Source organism: Suncus etruscus, chromosome 6 (genome assembly GCF_024139225.1).
Source record: "Suncus etruscus isolate mSunEtr1 chromosome 6, mSunEtr1.pri.cur, whole genome shotgun sequence".
Classification (NCBI taxonomy): Eukaryota; Metazoa; Chordata; class Mammalia; order Eulipotyphla; family Soricidae; genus Suncus; species Suncus etruscus.
In genome coordinates, this window is record NC_064853.1 from 744,583 (window position 1) to 770,749 (window position 26,167).

Sequence of the window (26,167 nt, forward strand, 5' to 3'; positions counted from 1 at the left end):
CGGGAGGGGCGGGGCCACGGCGGGCGCGGCGACTTCCGGCAATAAGCCGCGTCTCAGGTGGGCCGCGCGTCCCGGCCAGGTAGGGCGGGAGGCGGGCGGGAGGGAGGGAGAGGGGCGTCGCGCCCGCACCCCGCACCCCGCACCCCGGAGCCCCGGGCGCCCTCCTCGCGGCGACCCCGGGCAGGCGGGCCCCCTCCCCTCCCCGCTGCCCGGCCCAGGCCCGTCGCGACTCCGCGCCCCCCACTCGACTCCCCGACGGCGCCATGATGCGCCGTCCCTTGGGCACCTCTCGAGTTCGGGGTTCGCCTTCAGGCGGCCGGGCCTCGGCTCGTGCGGGGACGACGACCCCGGCCCTGCTGGGGGCCCCTCGCGGAAATGGCGCCAGCCCGGGACCCTCGGGAGAGGGAGAGAGACGACGCTCCAAGGCACATCTCTCTCTCTCCTCGAAAGCGTCTCCGACCTTCACCCCAGGAGCTTCCTGGCGCCCCAAAATGCTCCACTGAAAGACACCGCGGGCCTGTGCGCGGCTCCTTGCAGCCACAGAGCCTGACAGCCCTTTCTTTTCTCTTTTTCGACGCAGAATTAGGCCTTTCTGCTGGGGTGACTATATGGAGAGACACTTTTGCAGATGGGGGGGCTTCTAAAACAGTACTTCTCTGGGCCAGTGCCGTGGTACACTGGGTAGGGTTCTTGCCAAATGGGAGCCTCCCCCAAAAAAGAGAAAAATATTACTTTCTTGGCTATGTTTTCTATGAAATAAAATGTGCTTTGGAGCATCATCTTTCTATTGCACACCTGCCTTCTCTTTTAGGCATGCTCTCTGGCTTCTATCTGAATGTCTATGAAAATAGAAAATCAGACGCCTATTGTGTGATGACATCCTTAGTTCTTTGAGCGAACTGCGTAGGAGTGTTGTATTTTCGGGTCAGTACTATCGTAAGACAACTCTAGAAGATTTAAGAAATGGGGGCTGTAGATAGAACACAGCAGTAGGGCATTTGCCTTGTAAGCGTAAACCCAGGACCAACAATGGTTCTAATCCTGGCATCCCATAGGGTCCTCCAAACCTGCCTGGAGTGATTTCTCAGCAGAGCCAGGAATAACCCCTGAGCACTGCCGGGTGTGGCCCAAAAAACAATATATACATATATATGTATACATATTTAAGACATGCTTCCTAAGAATTCATAAAACAAAATGAACCTGTGAAAAAAGTGTTTTGACTATAAATTTAGCAAGATTCTAAGATCCTCTTGGCTCACAAAAAATAACTTCCATCGAACATTTCATATGTTGTTGAAACTGACCAGGAATATTGTGGAGGACTTTTCACTTCCTTCTAAATTAGACTCTCCCAAGCCACTGTAAATGCCTATTTAATAACCTGTTTTATCAATATAAATACAGTTGGCAGTTGGCATTGGAATATCCTGGTCTCTTGTGTCACCCTAAGTTAGGCATATTAGTAAAATAATTTATTTCACATGCAATTAATATAAGACATTGTGCATTTTTCATCGTTATTTTCAGATCACATCCAGTGTCACTCCAGGCTGCTCCAGACTCTGCTCAGTGGCTCCCTCCTAGAGTGCTCCAGGGATCCTACCGTGCTGGGATTGGTGTCCACTTGACCTGTTGAACTATATCTCGCCCCACCTATACTAATTTTGGTGAGTTATCAAGCAGCCTTTCTGTGGCTAAATGCAGTGTCTACATTTTAAGTCTTAGAGTACTGACAGCATCACATTTTCTCCCTGTCAGTCTTCGGCAAAAGCTGTCTTCTTTTGACTTCCTTTTCTTTTCCAGTTTCCTCTCTTGGCTTGCCTTCACCCACTTCTCTCTCAAATGCCAGTGTTCCTCAGGCTAATTTCCTTGGTTCCGCCCTCTTCCCTTTCTATTCTTCAGATCTTCATTCCTGTGGCTCTGACTGTTTGATGCTGGTGATTTCCCCATCCTGCTCTTCAGCTCTCTTGAACAAGGATCTCTGCTTGCATCCATTCAGTGTTCTTTTTTTTATCTTATTGTGTGCCAGGCAGTTATCATTTGGGATATGGAGTTGAACAAGACATTCCATACTCTTGGAGAATACAGCATTAAGTGCATAATATTGTCTGGTGGCATGTCTAGCTTAAAGAAGTTCATGAGAGAGGGTCTGATGGCATGATCTCAAGAAAGAAGCTGTGTTAGGGGGAATCAAGGAAGTGTTGGGGGGGGCTGACATTAAGTGTGGCATTGCGTTGTTTTTTGTGGGGGACTGCACCCAGCAGTGGTCAGGGATTACTCCTAACTCTACACTTGGGATCACTCCTGGTGGGACTCAGGGAAACATATTCCTGTTTGGCGTGTACAAGGCAAGTGCCCTCTGCTATTTTATCCCGTTGCTCCCATGTTGGCATTACTCCTGGCAGACATTGGAGACCATGTGAGGTGCTAGGGATTAAACCTGGGTTTACTGCATGCAAGGCAAGCACTATTGCTCCAGCTCCAAATTGTAAGATTTATAAAGGTAATAATATCTGACTTCTCATCTTTGTATTCCTGTTATTTCATATTATTTGCCTGTCACCACATACATAGCAGACCTAACAGACATGTTCAGAGTTCATATCAGCATTTCTTTTGGTGGGGGGGGGGGGATTCTAAACTTGGCAATGCTCAGAGGTTACTTCTTTTTTCTGCACTCAGTAATAACTTCTGGAGGTACTTGGGTGACCATCTGGGGTGCTGGGGATTGAACCTGGGTTGGCTACATACAGGGATGGGAGGGACCTCTGCTGATTCCACCTCCCAAATATTCCTAGACTTCTAGTTGCAGCCATTTCTCTGATTTTCTAAAGACCAGTAGTCACTAGGCTACAGTCACCTTCAAGGCTCCATTCCCACCCTTTCTCTAGTACAGCCTAAATTTAATCACTTGCCCCTCTTTGCCCATGTATTGTCTTAATATAAATTAATGAGTCCTATTGTGGGGGGGGGATGGTGAGGCCTTTCTCAGTTAGGCCCAGCTCCCACAGCCCCAACGGTCTGGCAGGTCTGAAGGTTGCAGGGTGAGGGCGGAGAGATTCCCAAAGCAGTCAGATGAAGTTCCAGGAGTCAGCCAGCTTTATTTCATAGTCCCTACCGCCATGTGCACCTCCTCACATGGCCTCTTATACTCAGCCTTTTCCTTGCAGCTACTTCTCTACTCCTGGCTCTCTCGGTCTGTCTTCCTTTCAGCTGATTTTTCCAGGCTTCCTAATGGGCTTCCAGGCTGACTAACTCCCTTTGCTGATGCTACTGCTGCTGAATCTGTTGCTGAATTGCTGATACGGAATCTCTCTGTTGAATCTTGCTGTTGATTCTCGCTTCTGCCATTTGCCTCTCCCACACTTCTCTCTCCTCTTTGTCCCCTCTCCCCCTTGCAGACTCCTTGACCCGCCCATGTGTGGGCAGTTCTTATCATTCAGGTGGGATAAATAAGAAGTTTGGGGAGGGGATATCCACACCCATGTTATAGCCTGATTCCTCTTGATCTTTATTCTGTCTTCATTCTTCCCATCAGCCACTCCTATAGGTTCTTGTGCTGTGAACTTCCAACCACATTGAACCGCTTCAGTGGCTAGACAGAATCGTTCACTTTATGTTGCTTCTAAGTTCTATCTCCTATTCTCTCACTCCCTTACTCCTCCGTATCTTCGGGGGGGGGGGGGGGAGCCCTAGATCAGGTCTCCCGTTTACCTCCACTGCTTTTGCACTAAAGTACAGCCAACACTTGGGTTCTTTAAGCAGATGTTGTAGCAACAATTCTACTCTACAAAGCAAGCAGAAAATATATGTGAAAGACCATTGGGTTTGTTTGGAGCCTCATCTGGCGGTACTCAGGGCTTCTTCCTGTCTACTCCAGCATCACCTGGCAGGCTCAGGAGACCGTTTGTAGTGCCAGGGATTGAGTCCAGGTTGTCTGCATGCAAAGCAGGCATCCTACTCACCTCTGTTATCTCTTCAGTCCTGAAAAGAACTTTGGTTAATTTTATTTATATTTATATTTATATTTATATATATATTATATGTGGGATTTTTTTAATTCAACTCTTTTTTTTAAATAATATCTTTATTTATAAACACCGTGATTACAGACATGATTGTAGTTGGGTTTCAGTCGTAAAAAGAACAACTCCTTTCACCAGTGCAACTTTCCCATCATCCTTTCCTCCCCGAAGCCTGTCTTCAAGATAGGCTTTCTACTTCCCTCACTCATTGACATTATTATGATAGTTCTCAGTGTAGTTATATTTCTCTAACTGCACTCACTATTCTTTGTGGTGAGATTCATATCGTGAGCTGATCCTTCTGGCCCTCATCTCTGGGGAATTATTTCAATAATATCTTTTCTTTTTCTTTTTTCTTTTTTTTTTTTTTTTTTTTTTTTTTGGTTTTTGGGCCACACCTGGCGGTGCTCTGGGGTGACTCCTGGCTGTCTGCTCAGAAATAGCTCCTGGCAGGCACGAGGGACCATATGGGACACCGAGATTCGAACCAACCACATTTGGTCCTGGATTGGCTGCTTGCAAGGCAAACGCCACTGTGCTATCTCTCCGGGCCCTCTTTTATTTTTCTTAAAACCCATAGATGAAGCGGCGTTTGCCTTGCAAGCAGCCGATCCAGGACCAAAGGTGGTTGGTTCGAATCCCGGTGTCCCATATGGTCCCCCGTGCCTGCCAGGAGCTATTTCTGAGCAGACAGCCAGGAGTAACCCCTGAGCACCGCTGGGTGTGGCCCAAAAACCAAAAAAAAAAAAAAACCCATAGATGAGTGAGACTTTTCTGTGTGTGTGTGTGTGTGTGTGTGTGTGTGTGTGACTCTGACTTATTTCACTCAGCATAATAGATTCCATGTGCATCCATGTATAGGAAATTTCATGACCACATATACATTTTTAACAAAAATCAAACTTTTCTAGGTGAACAATGCCATTTTTGGGTCAGGACTGGAGATCTCCTGGATGGAGTTGGATTAAAACAGAAGATGGCTGGAAGCGATGTGAGTCCTGGGGCCAGGGACTAGGGAGTGAAAACAGCCAGCACATCGGCCACAGCATGTGAGTGACCCTCAGTGCCCTGCATTTTGTGTGTAGCCCTGTCTGTTCTTGAGGCAGCCAAGTCCTCTGACTGAGAAATACCTACTCAAGGCTGTGTGACAGCTGCGACTGAAACACTGAGCACAGTTGATTACGAGGGTCCACCTCTCTCTGGAAGCTTTTAATCCTCACGGTAACCTGTATTTTTCTTCATTCCACATTGCACTTGTGAGCCTGATAAGTGAAAAGTCATGGTTTGGGTGGCAATGTCAGAGTTCCTCCCTTACTAACAGAGACGTACACAGAAATGCGTTTTTCTCTTTCTCCCAAACCTGAGTCGGGGTCATGGGTGGAATGACATTCTGTCCTAGGATTGCAATCACAGGAATGCAAGTGAAGGAGGGCAGCCTCCTTTGCACGTCCCAGGTGGTGAATTGTGTTTGCATTTCCGGTCCAGCCTTGGGGTCCTCTCTGCCAACACTTGCTCCGTGGGAGGCTGGGACCCAGTCCCTTCCATGAGCCCAGTGTCCAGAGGCGAGAGGTTGCGTGGACATAGGCAGAGCCTGGTCTTGCTGCGTAGCTCACAGACTCTGCCACCGGGTGCTTCAGCCTTGGGAGAGCAAGCCCTTTCTCCACACACCCTTTTTCTTCATGTATCAGAGTCTACTTTTTTTTTTTTTTTTTTTTGGTTTTTGGGCCACACCCGGCGGTGCTCAGGGGTTACTACTGGCTGTCTGCTCAGAAATAGCTCCTGGCAGGCATGGGGGACCATATGGGACGCCGGGATTCGAACCAACCACCTTTGGTCCTGGATCGGCCGCTTGCAAGGCAAACGCCACTGTGCTATCTCTCCGGGCCCCAGAGTCTACTTTTTTGTTTTGTTTTGTTTTTGGTTTTGGGCCATATCTGGCAGCGCTTGGGTTATTCCTGGCGCTACATTCAGAAATCGCTCCTGGCAGGCTAAGGAGACCATCTAGGATGCCAGGGACTGAATCCGGGTCCATCCCGGGTTGTCTGTGTACAAGGCAAATGCACTACTGTTGTACTATCGCTTAGGCCCCAAATCAGAGTCTATTTAATGATTCACCATATATTTTATTTTCCATTGGCATAATTATCAACTGTTTTCATATGATGGATCATCTGGTTTCTAAAAGAAATTTTGCCACTTTAGACAGGAGACTGGCTTGCCGTATGAGAAGCAGAAATTAATTTTAGTTGTTGCATTACAGCAAAGAGAGCATAACTTTTATTGACTTAATACTGTCATTTTTCTTCATAAATATATAAAATAATATTTAATGTGCATTTACAGTTGAAAATAAGACTAGTGATTGCATGTTTAATGTTTATGTTAAGGTGTTAACATAACGTATTTGAAGGTTTATTTTTACTGCTAGTTTTATTAGCAAGTTATTTACAGCAAGTTACTGCTAGTTTTATAGAAAGTTCCTTAAGTAAAGCTGGTTTAACATGTCTAGAAGTATTAGGGATCTACGTTTAATCCCAACATCCACTACTGGGTATGAAAATGACCTAAGTCCCTGCTTTAGGATGGTAAATGGCTTACAGATGTCAGCTTTTAAAAGCTGGGATTTGGGCCGGAGAGATACCATGGAGGTAGGGCATTTGCCTTGCAGGAAGAAGGACAGTGATTCGAAGCCTGGAATCCCATATGGTCCCCCAAGCCTGCCAGGGGCAATTTCTGAGCATAGAGCCAGGAATAACCCTTGAACTCTGCTGGGTGTGACCCGGAAACCAAAAATGAATAAATAAATAAAAGCTGGGATGCATCAAATACCCTATTTTTACACTAAGGAATTTGCATGAGTTTTAGGGAGGTTTTCTTGTTTGTTTTTGCTCATTTTCTTTCTTTTTTTTTTTTTGCTTTTGTACCTGGGTGTAGTTTGGATTTGGTTTCTGGGCCATAACCGGTGGCATTCAGGGTTACTCCTGGCCCTTGGCTCAGGAATTACTCCTGGCGTTTCTCGGCAGACCAAATGGGATGCCAGAGATTGAACCCAGGTCAGCTACATGCAAGGCAAATGCCCTACCCACTGTGCTGTCACTTCTGCCCCTAGTTTTTGTTTTGTTTTGTTTTGTTTTTGGGCCACACCTGGTACTGCTCAGGGGTTACTCCTGGCTATGCGCTCAGAAGTCGCTCCTGGCTTGGGGGACCATATGGGACACCGGGGGATCGAGCCAAGGTCCATCCAAGGCTAGCGAAGGCAAGGCAGACACCTTACCTCTAGCGCCACCGCCCGGCCCCTTCTGCCCCTAGTATGTATTTTTTACCTGATGATCTGAGAACAGTCAATGAAAAAGTGTCTTTTTCTCTGTTTAAAATACTTTGCTGAGGGCAGAGTGATAGTACGGCAGGTAGGGCACTTGTTTTGCATGCAGCTTCCATCCCCAGCATCTCAAATGGTTTCCTAAGCCCTGCCAGGAGTGATTATTGCTGAGTTCACAGCCAGGAGTAACCCCTGAGCATTGCCCAGACGCCAAACAAATACTTTGGAAAAACCAACTGAAGGGACCCTAACTTGAGGGAAGCCAGCTCCGATGCTTGTGCAGTCCTGGGCCTGCCTGGGAGGTCTGGGCAACCACAACCAGAAAAGCTGCCCCCACTCCCCGAGAACACTTGTGCAAGACCTCTGGCCTCCATCCCTGCGCTGCTGCTCCCTCTTCTCCTTCCATTACTCCCTCCAGAAAACTGCTTCACTTCTCCTTTGACAGGAATGTGGTTGTACTGAGGAAAGTCAGTCGACTTAAAAGCATCTAAGTTCTGTGCTTCAACGTGAGGCACAGCCCGGCTCAGCCGATTCCAGGGACTGATGTTCCTTAGCACCTGCCTTTTCGTGCTGAGCTGTTTGTCTTTCAAAATACACTTTCAGCCGCCTTGATGATTCACCACTATTGCCAGTGCTGTTCAACTGCTCTGACAGTGAAAAAGAGATGCACTTGGTGAATTTCGCTGTTTTATGAAAGGTGAATGCCGTTTAGTGGGAAGGATCTCCTGTACCATTTTCTTGTCAGAGCAGATGAGGAGGAAAAAGCCGCTCACTGCTGGGTTCCGAGCACATCCCACATATGTTTAGGCACAATACTTCCTGCAGCTCGGTTAACCAGCCATGTGCTGAGTAAAGGCTGTATGCGTGTTTAATTTTGAGAGGTTGGTTTTGAGCAAGAAGTTTTTTCAGGGAAATGTGTTCAAGTTGTTATTTTTGTCTTATGGTTTTATTTTCTGATTTTGAAAAAAAGGAAGTTTAGGAAGGAAAATAATAATAATAAGGAAAGCTTTTTATTATGTACCCAAATGGGAAGAATGAATGTTTCATTTGACTTCTGCTAAGTGCCTTCTGCTACTGTGACTTCAATTCTTTCTGAAAGTACTTGTAGTTTTCTTTATAATCTGTTTTAGTAAAGTATTTGGTGCTAGAAATGTCCATGGTTGAGTATATCCAAATTCTTGGGAGATTAAAACTTTTCTACTGTTCTGTTTTTCTACTACAATTTTATCCAAAGAACCAGAATAAATCTCGAGTTCTAAAAGTAGATCGTTAACTAAACTCATGCTGTGATGCTTTGAAAATTAACTGGATACTTTCAGAATTTAATTAGATTCTGGAGGGACCAAATAAAAGCCAACTATAGATCTCCCTATAAACTGTTTTAATAAAAATGTGTTTTATTTCAGTATCTTCAGTAACGAAGATGAAGAAATAGTCAATAATGAAGAGCATGAATATACATCCAAAAAAAGAAAAAAGGATCATTTTAGAAATGAAACAAATACTCAGTGTAAGGTCATTTTTGTTGTTAGTTTTGTGGCATTCTTCTTGACTCTGTCTCAGTTGCTTTGGCAGAGCTGTTCAGAGATAAGAGGGAAAGGCAGGTGTCATAGCATTTCAGCATGTCCTCGAACTTAGTGGTCAGACTTCTCGCAGCACCACCATCTTAGTAAGATCTGCTAACACCAAACCAAAAACACGGAGCATTCAGAGCATTTCATGCGTCCAAGTGACCGAGGATGGCTGTAGGTTCAGGTACTGAGCAGTAATCTCACACCTGAGGGGCCTGCCTCTGACTTAGGTTTGTAGAAGTGGTTGGAGCTGGACCAGGATGCTGCCAATGGGACCACTTTGCAGGGTGGCATAGCCAATCAATGTTAAGAAGTGTGGAGCATCTTCTATCTAATGAAAAAGCAGGGTCCTGGGGCCAGAGAGATAGCACAGTGGTAGGGCATTTGCCTTTCACATGGCCACCAGGAAGGACTGTGGCTCGAATTCCGGCATCCCATAGGGTCCCCCGAGCCTGCCAGGAGCAATTTCTGAGCGAAGAGCCAGGAGTAACCCCTGAGCTCTGCCAGGTGTGACCCAAAAAAACAAAATAAATAAAAAGAAAAAAAGCAGAGTCTTGTGGGGGATAAAATGATCATTGGTCTTGAAGCTTGGGGTTTTGAGTTGCGAGAAAAATATGAAAGGGCTGGATAGTATTTGCCTCACATGCAACCTGGTTCAATCCCCAGCTCCACATGCAGTCTACCGAGAGTGATCCCTGAGCACAGCACCAGGATTAAGCTCTGAGCTTATCAGGTGTTGCCCCAAAGTACCCCCAAAAGTTATTTAAATGAAGACCATGTAAAGGCAATAAAGAAACAGGAAGTTTTTTGGTGGGAGGGTCACATTTAGTAGCCTCAGAGATTACTCCTGATTCTACGTTCAGGGATCATTCCTCGTAGGCTTCAGGGACACCGTGTGAGGTGCCAGGGGTCAAACCTGTGTAAGCTGGCTACAAAACAAGTGCCCTACCCACTGCATTGTCTCTGGCATCAAAGAAAAGGGCATTTTACTAGGGTCCATAAAATGTATTGTTTTGTAATAGCCATTTAAGTTATGTTCTGCAGGTATTAGTGATGCAGATTTTATTCTCAGTTACTAGAACTTGGCCTTGCCTTCAGTTCATATTTTATGTGAAGAAAGTTTTTTCACATAAGTTTTTCACTTGAAGACCTCTTAAGAAAACAGCAGTTGTGTTTACAACTGGCAAGTATCTCATCTCTCTGTATGAGAAGTCAGATCACTGAATTAGCAACACAGCTGTTGAAATCCTTTGTGTCCTTTCTTCTGAAAGGATTCTCTAGAATTTAAAAACAAAGTTTGTTTTTATTCTAGGTTTTTATCGTGAAAAATGGATCTACGTCCATAAAGAAAGCACAAGAGAAGTAAGTGTTCTTATGCATGAAACCCTCTTTTATATTATTTCTGTTAAGTGTTGTCATATCACTAAGTAGCTTCTCTATAGCAGACTTGCGACTCACATTCCGACCGACGAAAGCACATGGTATAGTCTGTGTGTGTGTATTGCACTAGCAGATGAAAGCATGTGGTACAGTGTGTGTGTGTGTGTGTGTGTGTGTGTGTGTGTGTGTGTTTGTGTTTGTGTGTTTGCCCTAGAATGAATCAGAACTCTAGATTGAGTCTGACTTTGTGTCCCCACCTCTCATAGTCAGGCTTTGCGGAGCCTTGTGTGGAGCACATTTGTGCATTTTCCTCATAATGCCGAATATGTGTCAGATAGCAGACTAGTATGAGGTTTGAGGCTGGGGTGTGATCTGAGCACTACTCTGTCCTTTGCTACGTCTCAGGCATTTTATGAACCAGAAACTGTCAGTTCACCTTCAGCTCTGTGTTTCCTCTGTATTCACATTCTTTTGCAGCAGGTTTGGGAAATAAATCATGGAGCAGTTGTTTTGTATATATTATTGTTACATTCCAGAGTATTAATAATGGATGTCCTCAAACTGGCCTGGATTGCCAGAAGTTGCCAAACTAAATTCTGAGATAAAAAACTTACTTTACCTATCTAGTTATGGTTAAATTGTTAAGTGGGTTTGAAATGATCTGACCTTTCGCATACCGGTTTTCACAATATTAGAAGACTGCTCTGCAGAGGTCACCAAGTTTGAGTTTATGTAAGTCTGTTAAATAATTCATTTACTCTGTTACCACCCGGTTCATAACAGATCCAGTTTAGGCCAGTGAGTCTGCAGGGACATTGCATGGATCTGAGGAACAAGGACACAACTGGGACCCGTGTCTTGGCTGCATGTAGCCACCTGCAGTCTGTGGTCCCGTAGGTCCCTCTATGGGCAGCCCCTGAGCTCTTCAGAATTGGTATATGAGGGCCGGGCGGTGGCGCTGGAGGTAAGGTGCCTGCCTTGCCTGCGCTAGCCTAGGACGGACCGCGGTTCGATCCCCTGGCGTCCCATATGGTCCCCCAAGAAGCCAGGAGCAACTTCTGAGTGCATAGCCAGGAGTAACCCCTGAGCGTCACAGGGTGTGGCCCAAAAACCAAAAAAAAAAAAGAATTGGTATATGAAGCCTCTTAGCTCTGTGATTCAGATTCCAGAAGTCGTGAGAGAGATGTCTACTCACCAACATTAGAATTCTGTTCACTGAGAATGAAAAGAAGGTGAAAATATCAGCAGTGGCCATACTTAACTAACTCCCACAGTACCCAGGAAAGTGCTCTGCACACAGTCTAAGTGAATGTCAAGTGTGAAATGAGTGTTCCAGCGACTCATGCACACACCATCCGGGCATTGAAGCAAAGTAGCCTTGCAGGAGACTTTTATCTGAGAGTGGGCATTTCCATCTTGCCCCTGTGGCCTCCTGTTGGAACTGTTGGAACTATCTCTAGGCTGTTCCCACACTCTGCCTGTATCCCTTGCATTCTATGAAATGCATTCTGTGTTTTTCAGACATGAAAGATGGAGTTTGTGGTAACTGCATAACTCTCCTTACATGTCTGCACAGGCTCAATGTAGAAAAAAGGAGGGGCCGGGAAGGTGGCGCTAGAGGTAAGGTGTCTGCCTTGCAAGCGCTAGCGTAGGACGGACCTCGGTTCAATCCCCCGGCGTCCCATATGGTCCCCCCAAGCCAGGGGCGATTTCTGAGCGCCTAGCCAGGAGTAACCCCTGAGCACCAAACGGGTGTGGCCCAAAAACCAAAAAAAAAAAAAAAAGAAAAGAAAAAAGGAAAAATTTCTGGCACAGGATGAACCTTTCTTGGTTATGAAAACATGTAGTTAGGGGCCAGAGTGATAGCACAGCAGTAGGCTGTTTGCCTTGCACACAGCTAACCTAGGATGGACCTCAATTCTATCTCCAGCATTCCATATGGCCCCCCCAAAGCCAGGGGTGATTTCTGAGTTCATAGCCAGGAGTAATCCCTGAGCATCACTAGGTGTGGCCCCAAAAAATAAAAAATAAAAACCATGTACTTAGGTTTTTCTTTCTTTTTCTTTTTTTTGACACTCGGGTTTGGGTTTTGTAGACATCCATACTCCAGCCTGCAAGCTCTCCAGAGACACCTCTCCCAAGCTCACTTCATGAACATTGTCTTCAGGGACCCCAAAACCTGGTGATCTGGGTCTTGGGACACCCTGCCTTGTGAGGGGGCCTGTGGTCCTCTGGAGGAGCCAAATTTCAGCAGAGCTGCTCAGAGAAGTGCATCTTCTGAGAGCCCCAGGCCAGACTCTTGACCTAGGACTAGGCACATCATTGTTTGATGGTTTTAGGCTTAGTTTTGCCCTGCCCCCAGATGAGTATCAGCAGAAGAAGTGGAAAATCACATTAGTCCATCATTCTCTCTACAGTGGAATAGAAATGCTCATATGTGGCAGCCGAGCTCTGCGCAATGATTCGCATTGATGTAGTGCTCCTCACTCATCTCAAGATTGAGTGAATTGAAATAATAGCAGATGCCCTCCACCAGCATTAGAATAATTCTGCACAGACTCGTGGGTCTTAGCTGTTCCTTGTGGCTGATCAACAGATTCTGCAAATTCTAACTGTCTGGGTCCTTTCTAGCGACACGGCTACTGCACTCTGGGAGAAGCTTTTAATCGCTTAGATTTCTCGAGCGCAATTCAAGACATCCGAAGGTTCAATTATGTGGTCAAAGTAAGTCTTTTCAAAGCTTCTTGGATGCCACTGTTAAGTAACTGTTTGGAAGCTTGCAAGTGTGAAATGTTTAAGATCTCAGATGCGTTGGCGGCTGCACAAAGAGACTGTGCTGTGCAGAAATGATGGTGGTGAGACCAGGAGAGAGCTGTTGGTGCCAGCAGAAACCCCTCAGCCTTTAGTCTTCGCTCTGCCTGTCTGAACCAACACCTGCAGCCTCCATGCTTCCTGTCAGTCAGTGGCTGTGCTCACTCCCGCAGGTCCGCTGAGATGGTCATTTTTGTGAATGCTGAGTTATCCCTAGAGTACTTCAGCAAATATAGTTATCTTACATACATTTCAGGAAGTATTGATTAACACTTGCCCTAAGAATTTATGTGAAAAAAATTAGTAATTCCAGCTCTTATGTAAAATTCATGTTCCAAAAAATTAGCGATTTAAAAAACGAGACTCGCCTATAACCATTATCCTTCACTGTTCAACTGTTTGTAGTTTTAGTGTTAAGAACAGTTGGGGCCTGACTGTGCTCATTTGACCTAGGCCAGCCTGCCCCTGTCCTTGGTAGGTCTGGATTCTAGCCAGCTATGCACACTGTGCCCTCTGCCACAAGAGCACTACAGTGGGTCAGGCCTGTATGCAAGGCCAACCCAAGTTCTGTCCCCAGCACCACATAGAGACACACGCACCCCCCCAGTCAGGAGTAAGCCCTGAGCATCGCTGCTGGGTATGTGGCACAAAGACCCAACAGGAGTACACGCTGAGCATATAATGTTATGGAACTCACTCAACGGGATTTGGGGGTGAGGCAGGGGCAGTGTTAGGCATGAGTTCCCCTGACAGGGTGTTCGTGCAAAAGCCGCCTCACATCCGGGTGCTTCTCCAGGGCCCTCCATCCTGAAGCGCCCCAGAGACCCTCGGCATGTGCGGGTCATGTGAGATGGGTTCCTCTGTCCGAGTGAGTGCCCTGCCTCCCACTGTGGGTCCCTGAGCTCTCCTGCAGATCCCCTGTGGGGCCTGAGAGTGTCCAGTGATCGGCCAGGGGAGAGGAGAGGGAAAGAGCATTGAGATCCACACGACAGAATACTGACTTCAAGGTCCTCTCCACAGGGGGAGCAGGGCTGACAATGTTGGAAAGGTGGCCTCTGATCTGTCCTTCGTACCTCCACATTGCTGAGCAGGGAATGTCTGAGGACGGGAGTGGCCAGGGGCCAGGTTCCGTCAAGGGTCTGGTGACCCGGTCCCCTGCTACCACCGCTGTCTTTCTGGGCCAGAATTCTTAAATGGGCTCTAGACTGGCGCAGGAAGAACACCGCTGCTCATGGTGACTACTATCAAACAAGGAAGTGATTTCAGAATAAGTCACGAATCTGACTAGCCCCGGCATTGCTAGTCCACCTCAGGTGGCAGGTCTGAGGGTGCCTTCGAGGCTCGTTTCCTCGGCATCTACACGCAAGATACCCTGAGGAAAGCCCAAGGAGATTGCAGTGAAGGTTTCTTCTGAGGATTGTCCTGGAGTCGCCACATTGAGAGTTATCTCAGGCCCTACCTCGTACGTGGGTCTGCACATAACAACTAGCGTTTGCTTCGTTCAGTAGGATTGGCAGGAAGGGCCAGCTCAGCTGGGAGGCTGAAGGATCCATTGTCAGTGAACAAAGAGGCAAATGTGATTCAGGATCTGAAGTGTGTTTTCCACTTGTTAGTGACTGGGCAGGAGCAGGACAGGAGAGGAGGAGGTGTCTCTGGCAGGATGTGGGTGACATACGGTGTCAGGTGGGAGGCCAGGACAGAGGACCAGCAGTCTTGGGGGTTCTCCTGCCTGAACCCAGCTCTGAACATGTAGATGGGCAGACAAGCTTGCTGAGTGGAGGGACATGCTCAGCACTGGAGCTTAGCACAGGAAGACCTCAGGATACGGAGTCACATAGGAGTGGTGCAAAGCAGCAGGTCTGCCTGCCACGCCGGACCTGGGGACCCAGAGTGACAGGTGGCAGGAGAATCTGCCTGAAGCAGCCTGAGAAGGCAGGGAAGCGACAGAAGGATGGAGGTGAGAAAGCCAGAGACACATCTGTGAGTCTTGAAGGGACAGAATGGGGTCAGAGCCACAGGACAGCAGTGGAGCTCAGCTCTTTGAGAATGAAGTCTCCAGAGGCCGGAGCGGTGGTGTTAGAGGTAAGGCATCTGCCTTGCAAGCGCTAACCTAGGATGGACTGCGGTTTGATCCTCTGGTCCCCCCAAGCCAGGAGTAATTTCTGAGCGCATAGCCAGGAGTAACCCCTGAGCATCACCAGGTGTGGCCCCAAAAAGCAGACAAACGAAAAAAAGAACGAAGTCTCCAGATGAGACAGAGACAGGTAACAGGGACCCTGAGAGAACAGCATGGACAGACTAGGTGGAGGTGGGTCCTAGGCGAGGTGTGGGACGGGGGCGGACAGGCCACAGGACTCACCTTCAGGGTGTCTCTGGTGCCGGCGGTGTATTTTTCCCGGGAAGCATACATGTTTAGCTTTTCTCATCTTTTCAGTTGCTGCAGCTAATCGCAAAATCCCAGCTGACGTCACTGAGTGGCGTGGCTCAGAAGAATTACTTCAACATCTTGGATAAGATTGTTCAGAAGGGTAAGATGAGGCCGAGTTTTGGTCATTGGAAATCTAGTGCACAATCCTGTGTGTTCTGGCCATGTGCAGTCTGGTGTGGTCCTGAGCCCACGCCACAGCCTCTGCCGCTGTCAGCTGTTGAAAAACCTATCCCTGAGTGTTCAGAAGATGCTTACCTTTCACTGTTGGCCATTCTAGACGCATGTATTACTTAAAGAATGGATCAAAACTGGCCAGGTTATGATTTAGTTAGTAATGCTATCAAATTAGCCTACAGTTTTCTTCTTTAAGATTATTTCATTGAATAACTGTGGATTACAAAGTTACAAAGTTATGTGTGTGATTCAGTTTCAGGTGTGTAGTGTTTCAACACCAACACCTTCACTAGTGTCCCCAGTTTGCCTCTGTCCCCAAGAATGCCATGCAGTTTTTTTCTTTTACTTCTTTCCTCTTATGCACACTGATTTACAATGTTGGAGTTTTCTTTCTAAAGTAATGTGGGCCAGACAGCACGGAGGTAGGGCTTTTGCCTTGCATGCAGAAGAACAGTGTGGTTTGATTCCTGGCATCCCATACGGCCCTGCCGGGCGCAATTTCTGAGCGTAGAGCCAGGAGTAACTCCAGAGTGCTGCTGGGTATGACACACCACCCCCAAATAAAGTAACGTTTGTCTACATCAGCTAGTGGTTAATACATGAAACTTAAAATTTTCACACCATTAACTTATACTAAATTTAACAAATTTTTAATGCATCTTACACTTAACATATGTCAAAATATAAATTATTGGGCCCGGAGAGATAGCACAGCGGCGTTTGCCTTGCAAGCAGCCGATCCAGGACCAAAGGTGGTTGGTTCAAATCCCGGTGTCCCATATGGTCCCCCGTGCCTGCCAGGAGCTATTTCTGAGCAGACAGCCAGGAGTAACACCTGAGCACCGCCAGGTGTGGCCCAAAAACCAAAAAATATATATATAAATTATTGGACTGGAGTGATAGCACAGTGGTAAGGCGTTTGCCTTGCATGCAGCCGACCCGCAACGGACCCAGGTTCTATCCCTGACATCCCATATGGTCCCCCAATGCTACCAGGAGTGATTTCTGAGTGTAGAGTCAGGAGTAACACATGAGCGCCACTGGGTGTGGCCCAGAAATAAAAAAAAAAAAAGATCAGGGACAGGGCCCTGAGAGATAGCACAGCGGTGTTTGCCTTGCAAGCAGCCGATCCAGGACCAAAGGTGGTTGGTTCGAATCCCGGTGTCCCATATGGACCCCTGTGCCTGCCAGGAGCTATTTCTGAGCAGACAGCCAGGAGTAACCCCTGAGCACCGCCGGGTGTGGCCCAAAAACCAAAAAAAAAAAAAAAAAGATCAGGGACAGAGAGATAGCATGGAGGTAAGGCGTTTGCCCTGCATGCAGAGGATGGTGGTTCAAATCCCGGCATCGCATATGGTCCCCGAGCCTGCCAGGAGCGATTTCTGAGCTTAGAGCCAGGAGTAACTACTGAGCGCTGCCGGGTGTGACCCAAAAAAAAAAAGATACAACTTTGTGGAGCAGCAAATTAGGTATTAGCTTTTACTTTGTAGGAAAATACACAGTATTAAATTGAGCATATTTACTTGTTTTGTTGGATTCCACAGCAGTGGTGCTGAAGAGCCCCTTGCAGCAGTCCGAGAGAACGGTTGTCAGTGTGTAGTGCTGCACTTATACACTGTGCTGTTCCCCCCCCCACCGTCTATCCCAGCTACTGTACCACAGGGACACCAAGCATGGCCACTGCTTTATGGCCATTTCCACTGGCCACCTTCAAAGCTTCCCTTCTCCCTGTGAGGCCCTTTGAACCGTCCCCTGTCTTTGCCTCCTGGTTCCTGATCTGAATGCTCGGGGGCCCTCCTGGGTGGATCATGCGGGCCACAAGCACCCTCAACACCTCGTCCACCCACCCGGAGCACCCCTTGGCACCAGTGTTGGGCCTCGAGGCCTCCACTGCACTCAGCCACCATGTTCCCGTCTGTCCTCTCGGTGGGCATGTATGCTGGGGATCAGAACACCTTTCGGCACTGGTGGGAACTGTTCGCTTCTCCCGATTTCAGTTCTAGATGATCACCAAAACCCTCGCCTGATCAAAGACCTCCTCCAGGACCTGAGCTCCACATTGTGCATCCTCATCCGGGGGGTAGGCAAGTCTGTGCTGGTGGGAAACATCAACATTTGGATCTGCCGGCTGGAAACCATCCTCTCTTGGCAGCAGCAGCTGCAGAACCTCCAGATGACCAAGGTATGAGTCCTGGCCAGAAATCTGTTTATGGCATCGATTTCCCATCACCCCTCCAAGTGTTGAACTGTTTCCAGGTGGATCAGTCCCAATGACCCACCATTGTGATTGCAGACTGGGGATGGCCTGTTACATGGAACTGTGTATAAGGATATTGGGGTCCGTCAGCCCCACTGTCAACCTCAATATAGGTTGCCCCCATAACTCCATGAGCATTGTTTTCTTGGCGTCGTTTTGTTCTGTGTGTTTCTGTGCTTATTTCCAGTATTTGTCAGATGAGACTGTTGGGGAGGGCAGGAGTTGCAGCCATACTATTCTTGGGATTTGGTGGGGGGGGGGTCTTTGTTTTTTGTTTTTTTTTTTTTTTTTTTTTTTTGGTTTTTTGGTTTTTCGGGCCACACCCTTTTGGTGCTCAGGGGTTACTCCTGGCTACGCGCTCAGAAATTGCCCCTGGCTTGGGGGGACCATATGGGACGCCGGGGGATCGAACCGTGGCCCTTTCCTTTGGCTAGCGCTTGCAAGGCAGACACCTTACCTCTAGCGCCACCTCGCTGACCCCTGGGGTCTTTGTTTTTAAGCCACATCCAGTGATGTTCAGGGGTTACTCCTGGCTATGCACTTGAAAATCGCTCCTGGCTTGGGGGACCATATGGGATGCTGGGGATCGAACCCAGGTCTGTCCTCGATTAGTGCGTGCAAGGCAAATGCCCTACCACTTGCACCACCACTCCGGCCCTTCTTGGTATATTTTTGCTTATCTTGGTAACTAGCTTCATGGAGAAAAATGCTAATATAAGATGAGCAAAGAGACTTTCTGCCAGCATTTGTTGCTAGTATATTGTTGTCCCTTGAAAGTACAGACTGTTCAAACCGCAGCCCTGGTCCTGACCCTCCCTTTGTCAGGACATCAAGAATCCTTTCGGGGGGGAGGAGGGGGCGGAGAGATAGCACAGCAGTAAGGCATTTGCCTTGCATGCGGCCAACCCAGGACAGACAGTGGTTCAGTTCCCAGTTTTCTGTATGGTCCCCCAAGCCTGCCAGCAGTAACCCCTGTGTATTGCCGACCCCCTCCGCCTCAAAAAAAAGTCCTTCCAGCGGTGCTTCTTTCAGAAGTGACCATGTTTTATCAAGATTGCCCTTCATGGCATGGGGGTGGACTCCTATGGTCCTGACTACAGTTCTGACCCACAACATCAGGACGAGCTCAGCGCTCCCCTGAGGGAGTGGTTGCACAGCTGTGATGGAGCGTTGCACACCCCCACCTGGACCGCAGTGTGACACCTGCTCTGGCCTTAGAATTGCTTTGTCTCTGGGGAGGAACTGAACCCTGCGGGAACAGCCTCTCAGGCTGCCTCTGTTCAGGGCTGCTGTACAGGGCACCCTGGGGTGTGTGGACACCTGAAGGTACGGGTACAGGAGCAGTGATGACACCCACTGGCACAGTAGGAGAGGTGGACTCTCCCAAGCCAAACAGCTGAAACTTCCAAGCAAGGATGAGCTTGGTGTGTCGAGGTTAGAAATGCCACACTGCCCCACTGTCCCTTGGTCTCATCAGGCTGCTGACACCGGTGACCCAAGGGTGTGCCCACACTGGGCTGATGCAAGTGGGCCCATTTGTGTCCCCCACAGAATTTCCAGGTGTAGGGAGGAAGAGAAGCTTCTGGCATTGTCAAGCCATCACTTTTGGGGTTTGTGTTTGTTTGTTTTGTTTTGGGGGTCACACTCAGCTGAGCTTAGGGCTTGCTTCTGGCTCTGTGCTCAGGGACCACTACCAGCGGGGCTCGGGGACTGCTAGGGATCTGATCCCTCATGTGGTGTGTGCAAGGTGAGTTGCCCCACCTGCTGGGCGTGTGGAGTCAGGTCCTCACCTGCACGGTGGACAGTATCTGGGACCACACCAGGCCTGTGAGTTTTAGGGAAACAAGCTGCTATTTTCCTTCCTTCCTTCCTTCCTTCCTTCCTTCCTTCCTTCCTTCCTTCCTTCCTTCCTTCCTTCCTTCCTTCCTTCTTCTTTCTTTCTTCTTTGCTATTTTTCTTTTCTTTCTCTCTCTTCTTTCTTTCTTTCCCTCCCTCCCTCCCTTCCTTCATTTCTTTCCTTCCTTCCTTCCTTCCTTCCTTCCTTCCTTCCTTCCTTCCTTCCTTCCTTCCTTTCTTCCTTCCTTCCTTCCTTCCTTCCTTCTTTTCTTCCTTCCTCTCTCTTTCACAAACTTCTTTCTAAGCTGCTTGTGTGGTCGCATCTGTCACTGCTGTCAGGCAGGCCCCAGGATGCCTGCACTACCCAGCCAGCTCTGATTCAGGCAACTGTCGAGGGCATGTGCAGGGTGACAGGGAGGGACATGGGACGTGGTCAGCTGTCGGAGCAGCCCCAAGGGCCTCTGGTTCCTCCACTCTAGTCTGCATTGCTCTGCTGCAATGCGGTACCATTCCAGCACACAAGTGCTCGCTGTGGAGGGGTTGACCCTGCACTCGGTGACACTGGACAGGGATGCCCTGCATTCAGGGACATGGTGGAGGAAGTTGACCGTATACTTGGGGACGCCGTGAAGGGAGGTGGCTCTGTACTCAGGGACACTATGGAGGGAGTCCGCACACTTGAAGGGGGTTGAGCCTGTAATTGGGGACACTGTGAGGGGAGGTGACACTGAAGGGCTGGATGCTCTCACCGCTGCTCTCGTGTCCCGTAGCCCAGGCTGCAGCCACTGACCGCTGCTGTGCTGTCCCTGTGTAGCAGGTGAACACTGGCCTGACCCTCAGCGACCTGCCCCTGCACACGCTCAACAACATCTTGTACCGGTTTTCCGACGGGTGGGACATTATCACCTTGGGCCAGGTGACGCCCACGCTCTCCGAGCTCAGCGAGGACCGGCGGCTGTGGAAGCAGCTGTGTCAGTACCACTTTGCGGAGAAGCAGGTGAGGCCAGCAGGTGCCCGTAGCAGTGGGGACACCCTTGGGGACACCAGGAGATAGGAGGACCTCAGAGCCACAGGCCCTGCTCTGCCCCCCCCCCCCATTACCCGCACGGGTCACACACTTTCAGAACTCTCACTGCCCTGAGGTGCAACCAAACACTGCACCTGGACGTGTGAACAGGCATCAGGAGGGACATGGGATGTGGGATCGAGGAGCAGATGGGGCGTGCGTGGGCATGTGGAACAGGCAGCCTACAGCCTCTGCAGAACTCCCAGGCGGGGCTTTGTGGCAGCAGATTTCGAGCAGGATTCAAGCACAGGACTGACCAGACTGCTGTGGGTTAAGGGGAGGCTGTGCTGTGCTGCAGAGGTCCCGCTCATCCAACATGCAGGGCTGCAGCAGATCCAATGCAGATGGAGGGAACGGCCGATGGGGAGGTGCCAGCTTCCCCGGAAACAGGCAGAGACCAGGCCTGAAAAACAGGTGCCCTAAGAGGGCAGCTTTGGGCGCTTTTCCAGTAGGCACACGAGACCCTCCACCTCCCTCTCTACCAGCCCCTCCCCTGCCTGGTTTCCCTGTTAGCTTGTCTCTGCTGAGCCCCAGTTTCCCATTCTGGGGAACCGCATGACTACAGTCCTCAACATGACACAGGATGTTGGGTGAACCTTGGGTCCGATAGCATGTTTCAGTAGCTGAGGGTCTGCACACTGTGCATGTCCCCCCAATGGGTGAAGTCCCTCCCTACCTCCTGTCCATCATCTGACTTTCAACCCAGTCATCATCTGGGCACTTCACATGTCTCCTGGGCATTTGGTTTTGCTACTGTGGTATGTTAAGTTCTGGGCACTTTACCCCAGTACTCTCCAGTCCCCTTAAAGGGCATTTGTTCATCTTTAGAAAGATGTCTTTTTGAGGCCAGAGACATAGCGTGGAGGTAGGGCCTTTGTCTTGCATGCAGAAAGATGGTGGTTCGAATCCTGACATCCCATATGGTCCCCCAAGCCTGCCAAGAGCGATTTCTGAGTGCAGAGCCAGGAGTAACCCCTGAGCATTGTCGGGTGTGACCAAAAAACAAAATTGGGGGCCGGAGATAGCATGGAGGTAAGGTGTTTGCCTTGCATGTAGAATATTGGCAGTTCAAATCCCAGCATCCCATACGTTCCCCTGAGCCTGCCAGGAGCGATTTCTGAGCATAGAGCAAGAAGTAACCCCTGGGGCCGGGCGGTGGCGCTAAAGGTAAGGTGCCTGCCTTGCCTGCGCTAGCCTTGGATGGACCGCGGTTCGATCCCCCGGTGTCCCATATGGTCCCCCAAGCCAGGAGCAACTTCTGAGCACATAGCCAGGAGTAACCCCTGAGCGTTACCGGGTGTGGCCCGAAAACCAAAAAAAAAAAAAAAAAAAAAAAAGAAGTAACCCCTGAGCACTGCTGGGTATGACCCAAAAACCAAAAAAAAAAAAAAGAAAAAATTGAATTGTAAGAGTTCTTTATATATTTTAGATACCAACCCCTCATTGGCTAAGGGTGTGAGTGAAGTACTTAAACTTAACACATCTTAGACTTCTAGTTCTTTTTTCGGTGGGGCCACACCCAGCAGTACTCGGGTCATTCCTCGTGGTGGTTGGGGGACCATATGGGATTCCCAGAATCAAGCCTGGGTTGGCCATGTACAAGTCAAATACCCTGCTCTGTGCTGTTGCTCCAGCCCCTCGTTCCAATTTTTAATTCCAAATGTTGAACAGCTTGCTAAGTCTCACTTCTCAGAAAGGCAATGTTTCCTCATGGCACACGCTGCCTCTTCAAAAATCTGACACCTGATCCCATGCTTTGAAAATTGTCTTCTAATTCTTGTCATGGTCTTATCTGTCTAGTTTTGCAGACACCTGATCCTTTCAGAAACCGGCCACATCGAGTGGAAGCTCATGTACTTTGCCCTTCAGAAGTGCTACCCGACCCGGGAGCAGTACGGAGACACCTTGCACTTCTGCAAGCACTGCAGCATTCTCTTCTGGAAGGTAATGGACGCACCCTCTCAGGGATGGGAGGCTGGAAGGAAATGAGTACAATAAACCACTCAGCAATATTGTGAGTGTAATGATTTCTTTAACTGGGAAATTTCATTGGTACTAAGAAAAAATGATGTCAGTCCCACTAATTATTGGGGCCCAGGAACAGGTGTTAATTTGGGGAAATGTGCAGTCAAGATTAGGACTGGCGGAAAGCAGACATGTTCGACTGAAAGGTTTGGTCACCTCTCTTGGGAAACTGTTTCTCCCTGTGCAATGGAGAGGCATGACAGAGAGCTTGTGTGTGCGTAGAGTGGCTCGATGGGGCAGGTGGGGCATCAGGGTGCATCCTGGGTGCAAACTCGTGACAGTGTTGGAGAGGTACCAGATACAAAGAGGGCTGCTTTCTAGGGTGTAGTCACACTGTTTGACAGGGTAGCGTCACGTGAAAGAGTGTTGGAGAGGTGGCTGCTTTATGGGGTGTTTTCAGGTCCTTCCAGTGTGGGGTGCAACGGTGACAGGTGACAGCTCGTGCAGGGCCATGGCCCACACGCCCTGCGGCAGTCTCAAGTAAGACCTGCTTTCCTAGAGCAGTTGGCTGTAGTTTGGAGGCTGCGCGTGTCCACGCAGGAACAAAGCTGACCTCTGGCACCTGAATCCTGAGATTCCTGGGTGAGCCGGATTTTCTCTGAGCGGTCGTTCCAGCCATGCAGCTCAGCCACTGTTGTGATGGCGGCAGGCCAGTGCTCTCAGGTAGAGGGGCCACAGCAAAGGCCCCACTCAGAGCTGTGCTCAGAGGTTTCCTAGGCCACCCTTTGCTGTGCACTTCCATCTCTGTGCTGACCAAGGTCATGCAGAATCAAACCCTTGGGAACACGGCTGGTGCAGGGGACTTCAACCCAGCTGGCTAGGGTCAAAAATGACAGGTCTGCCGAGGCTGGCTGGCTGTTGTGCTTACTGGGGTGGTCCTCCCCTTCCGCCTCTCTTTACCAAAGGTCTCCAGTGAAAGGAAGTGGCCTCTTGCCTTTAGGGAAGGTCTTGCCTGCTGTCCCCACTCGACTGCCCTGTGGGCCACCCCAGGGACCTGCACAAGACCCCCAGGAGGCAGCAGATTCTCCCTGCCCCGACCCCTTTTATCCTCCTGGCTTCCTAGCTGATTGCTGTGCTGGCCTTGTTTGTTGGTGGGTTGTGAAATGAGGATGATGAGTTGGGGCCAGTGAGAAAGCTCAGCAGTTCCAGCCCTGTGCCGCACGGCACCCCGAGCCCTGCCAGGACCCGAGTCCCAGTCCCATGCCACATGGCCCCCTGAACCTCATTGGGCTGGCCCTGGCTGGCTTTAACACTTCACATCATGTGTTCTGGCCCAAGCATGAAACTCTCATCTCGATTGGTTATGTATGACCAGGAACCGAAGTACTATTGGGGATGGGAGGGGGCTAACAAAACCAAATCAGGACTGGGACCCAAGACTGATGTCCACATCTGCCTCTGTGGTCACTGGCAATAGTTAAGCAGCTGCCCAATGTCTATGCCAGGCACAGTGGCCCTGGTCTTGTTCGTGAGCTGCTCTGGGGCAGGTGCTGACCGCTAGGCTCCCCAGCTCTCATAGGAGGCAGTGGGCAGGGCAAGCAGAGCCCTAAGATGAAAGTCCGAGCACGGAGCAGCCACAGAGGAAGCAGGGGAGAGGCTAGATGAGGCCAGGAGTCAGGAGGGCTGAGCACCGGCATGGACCTGTGTCACCGCAGCTGAGCGGGACGTGGGTCCTGCCGTGCGCCAGAGCTGTAGCTCACAGGTGCTGGTGGACAGGTGCTGGAGTGCCTGGGCGGCGAGCAGCTGGCGGGTCTTTGGGTGCTTGGCTGGGCGGGCATGCCCCCTCCGCTGGGTTCCCTGCCTGGACTCCCTCCCTGCCTAACAGCCGGATTTTCGTAGCCTGCCTCTTTCTAATCCTGGTCTCCTTTTCTCTCCCTCACGCACTCCTGGCTCTTTCTCCGCCGCCTCTAAGGACTGCCGCCTTGCTTTGTTGTTGAAGGTACTTGCGTGCGGGACTGAACCTTAGCCCCATGCAGATGTGCAGCCCTTCTCCCCGCGCCAACTCCCCTACTGGGTCCTGCACTTGAGCCCCACTAGACACTCCCACCCCAAAGCCCTTGCCCTGGCACTGAAGGCTCTCATTCTTCTCACACAGAGCCTCTCTCTCCAGCCTCCTTTGCTCTGAGCTGCAGCTCCAGGTGTCCCAAGAGCACAGGCGAGGGTGGGTGTGGGGTGGCACCATGCTGGAGTTGAGGGTTCAGTGGATGGGCAAGAGGCCACACACACACGGGAGAGGGAGCCCAACTCATCCGAGAGTCCCCGTTTCCCCGTGCAGAAGTGCCTTTCAATATTCTCATCAGCCTCTCCCCATACACTACAGCAATGGGACCCCAAGGCCAGAATTGTGGCTCTCATGACCTTCTCCTCCTCCCCACAGGACTCGGGGCACCCCTGCACAGCTGCAGACCCTGACAGCTGCCTCACACCTGTGTCTCCTCAGCATTTCATTGATCTCTTCAAGTTCTGAGGCGCCTCCCCCACCTCCTGAACAGTGGCTGCTGACTGGTGGGCATGCGGCAGCCTAGGTCTCCTGGATGGAACCCCACGAGCAGGACCCTGTTCCCCTGCACCAGGGTGGGAAGCTGTTGGTCCTCGCCCAAAAGGGGGGACTTCAGCAGACCCCTTCCAGTCCAGCGCAGGGAGCTTCAAGCCTCAGGCTCTGCCCAGCTGACACGAATGTTTAGGGACCAACTCAGTGCCCAGTGGGGGTTTCGGGGTCGAGGGCAAATGACCGATCCTCGTAAGATTATTGTGAAGACTATTTATTTTTCTTAAGATGTATTTGAGCTGCGCTGCTTGTGTCCAGTGGAGGCAGGGGCATGTGCATGGCTGTGCTGGTGTTTCATGGCTGGGCTGTTAAGGCAGCTGACTCGGATGGACAGTGGAGCGGCACCAGCACTCAGACACTGAGGACAGGAATCCTGCCCTCTGGCCATCTGGGTGGCCGCAGGCCTACTGTGGACCACGGGACCAAAGCCCCCAAGTACATTGGGATGCCCACTGGAGCCTGAACTTTATAGTAATAAAAATGTTTGTCTACTGATTCCATTTCATCAGCGCTCCCTTGACCTGGATGGGATTGATTTCAGTCTTTAAAAGACTGAAGGGGCCGGGCGGTGGCGCTGGAGGTAAGGTGCCTGCCTTGCCTGCGCTAGCCTAGGACGGACCGCGGTTCGATCCCCCGGCGTCCCATATGGTCCCCCAAGAAGCCAGGAGCAACTTCTGAGCACATAGCCAGGAGTAACCCCTGAGCGTCACAGGGTGTGGCCCAA

At 49.8% G+C, this 26,167-nt stretch overlaps 1 protein-coding gene across 2 annotated transcripts; it reads left to right on the top strand.

Moving 5' to 3' along the window:
• FBXO25 (F-box protein 25) lies at positions 1-25,938 on the top strand. Of its 2 annotated transcripts, none has more exons than XM_049774519.1 (13): positions 1-79; positions 812-924; positions 1,531-1,670; positions 4,940-5,077; positions 8,754-8,857; positions 10,231-10,280; positions 12,930-13,022; positions 15,544-15,637; positions 17,709-17,893; positions 20,619-20,801; positions 22,671-22,814; positions 24,808-24,834; positions 25,273-25,938. In XM_049774519.1, the coding sequence occupies exons 4-13, from the start codon at positions 4,947-4,949 to the stop codon at positions 25,360-25,362; spliced, it is 1,101 nt and encodes a 366-aa protein (XP_049630476.1). In that variant the 5' UTR covers positions 1-79; positions 812-924; positions 1,531-1,670; positions 4,940-4,946; the 3' UTR covers positions 25,363-25,938. The 2 variants fall into 2 exon arrangements, with proteins under 2 accessions (XP_049630476.1, XP_049630477.1); XM_049774520.1 differs by having other exon boundaries at positions 1,531-1,661; positions 4,932-5,077.
• The last annotated feature ends 229 nt before the right edge of the window (positions 25,939-26,167 follow it).

Excerpts from the sequence above, each read along its gene's own strand:
- FBXO25 (XM_049774519.1), top strand. The coding sequence starts at position 4,947 with ATGCCATTTTTGGGTCAGGACTGGAGATCTCCTGGATGGAGTTGGATT. Across the intron at positions 5,078-8,753 it reads CAGCACATCGGCCACAGCAT|TATCTTCAGTAACGAAGATG; the intron begins GTGAGTGACCCT and ends GTTTTATTTCAG. Across the intron at positions 10,281-12,929 it reads ATAAAGAAAGCACAAGAGAA|CGACACGGCTACTGCACTCT; the intron begins GTAAGTGTTCTT and ends GGTCCTTTCTAG.